At 41.5% G+C, this 1,399-nt stretch overlaps 1 protein-coding gene across 1 annotated transcript; it reads left to right on the top strand.

Moving 5' to 3' along the window:
• TM35_000191420 (uncharacterized protein) lies at positions 1 to 888 on the top strand (the record flags this gene model as incomplete). Its single annotated transcript, XM_029026640.1, has 1 exon — positions 1 to 888. A coding segment is annotated over one exon (888 nt), but the record flags the coding sequence as incomplete, so codon positions are not given.
• Positions 889 to 1,399: the final 511 nt, after the last annotated feature.

The following is a 1,399-nucleotide window of genomic DNA, read 5'->3' as shown; positions in this document are numbered from 1 at the left end:
GCCGCGGAGCTACCAGCAGAGAGCGAGGCGGAGGAAGTATCCTCCAAAAAGAAGAAGGGTCGTCCAAAGAAGGTGACGGCAACAGAAGCTGAGGAAGTGGTACCACCCATAGAAATGGAAGAAAATGCCGCGGAGCTACCAGCAGAGAGCGAGGCGGAGGAAGTATCCTCCAAAAAGAAGAAGGGTCGTCCAAAGAAGGTGACGGCAACAGAAGAAAACGTAACAGAAGCTGGGGAGGAAAAGGCTGAGTCAAATACGGCACAGACAGAAGTTAAGAAAAAGAAATCTAAAGGAAAGAATAACAGAGAACGTATGGATGAATTGAGTACAGTAGCGGCAGAAGATGCTGCGACACTCAGTTCTGTAGAAGAAACCCCACAAACTCAGGGAGAAGTTGGTACAGAGCAACTCGCAATGGTTGAAGAAGTAAATACAAAAAAGAAGTCAAAAAAGACAACGTCTCCATCCGCTGAGATAGAAGGATCGGTAACAGAAGATACATCAACTGTCGGGGCTGCACGTGTACCACGTGCAGTACTTGAGCGTGCGCCCCCACTTATGTTTGAGAATGCCGTAACATTAGACCGATTTGATGGTACTCATATGGAGCTTCGTCGTCCAGATTTGAAAACTCCTTGGAACATGAAGGTTACAATCGGTGGGGATAAACTAGTCCTTACACGACTGCCTCCCATCTCGGCCGCTCTAAAAACTCATCCATTTTTAAAAACATTGCAGCCTGATGCAGAAGGTTATATAAACTGGCGTGTGGATGGAGTGAATGGGACTGATCTAACTAAAGCTAACAGTACACTGCGGGCAAAGGCACTGGAATCGATGAAGAAAGCGAATAAACTTTCCTTCATTCTTCGGCAAATTCTAAAGTAGCCTCCAATCACTAGCGGGAAAAAAAATTTCAAGAGTGAAAACCGGTATGGTTTACCTCAAGGTTCCTATTTCTTTTTTTATCTTTTGTTGGTTTACATTATTGCGCCTCCCATTAGAATTTTTTGTTTATCTTTTTTTTCAATTTTGTTTCAGAAAGAATGGATAACCGTTTTATTTGATATTTAGCAACGCTATTCTCCACAGGCCCCTCGCGCAGTCAAGACAAATAACGCCTAAATATAATGGGTTTTTTTTTTTTTTTCTTTACTTTTTTGGTGAAAGGGACGTGGAGGATAAACGTCATGAGTGAAAATGATAAATGGGGAAAACCATAGAATGGGAAAATTGGTTGCGGTGGCAACAAACAATGCTATTACTCACTGATACCTTTTTTTTTCGTTTCTTTATTTCTTATTCTTTTAAGGAATGGAAAGAAGGAAATATCACTAAAGTCCACTCACGTGATCATTTAAAGATGCGTCAACAGTGTAAAGAAAAAGAAAAAAAAAAA

The sequence above is a fragment of the Trypanosoma theileri genome, assembly GCF_002087225.1.
Source record: "Trypanosoma theileri isolate Edinburgh chromosome Unknown TM35_Tth_19_V1, whole genome shotgun sequence".
Classification (NCBI taxonomy): Eukaryota; Euglenozoa; class Kinetoplastea; order Trypanosomatida; family Trypanosomatidae; genus Trypanosoma; species Trypanosoma theileri.
This window is presented reverse-complemented; position numbering and strand designations above follow the sequence as displayed.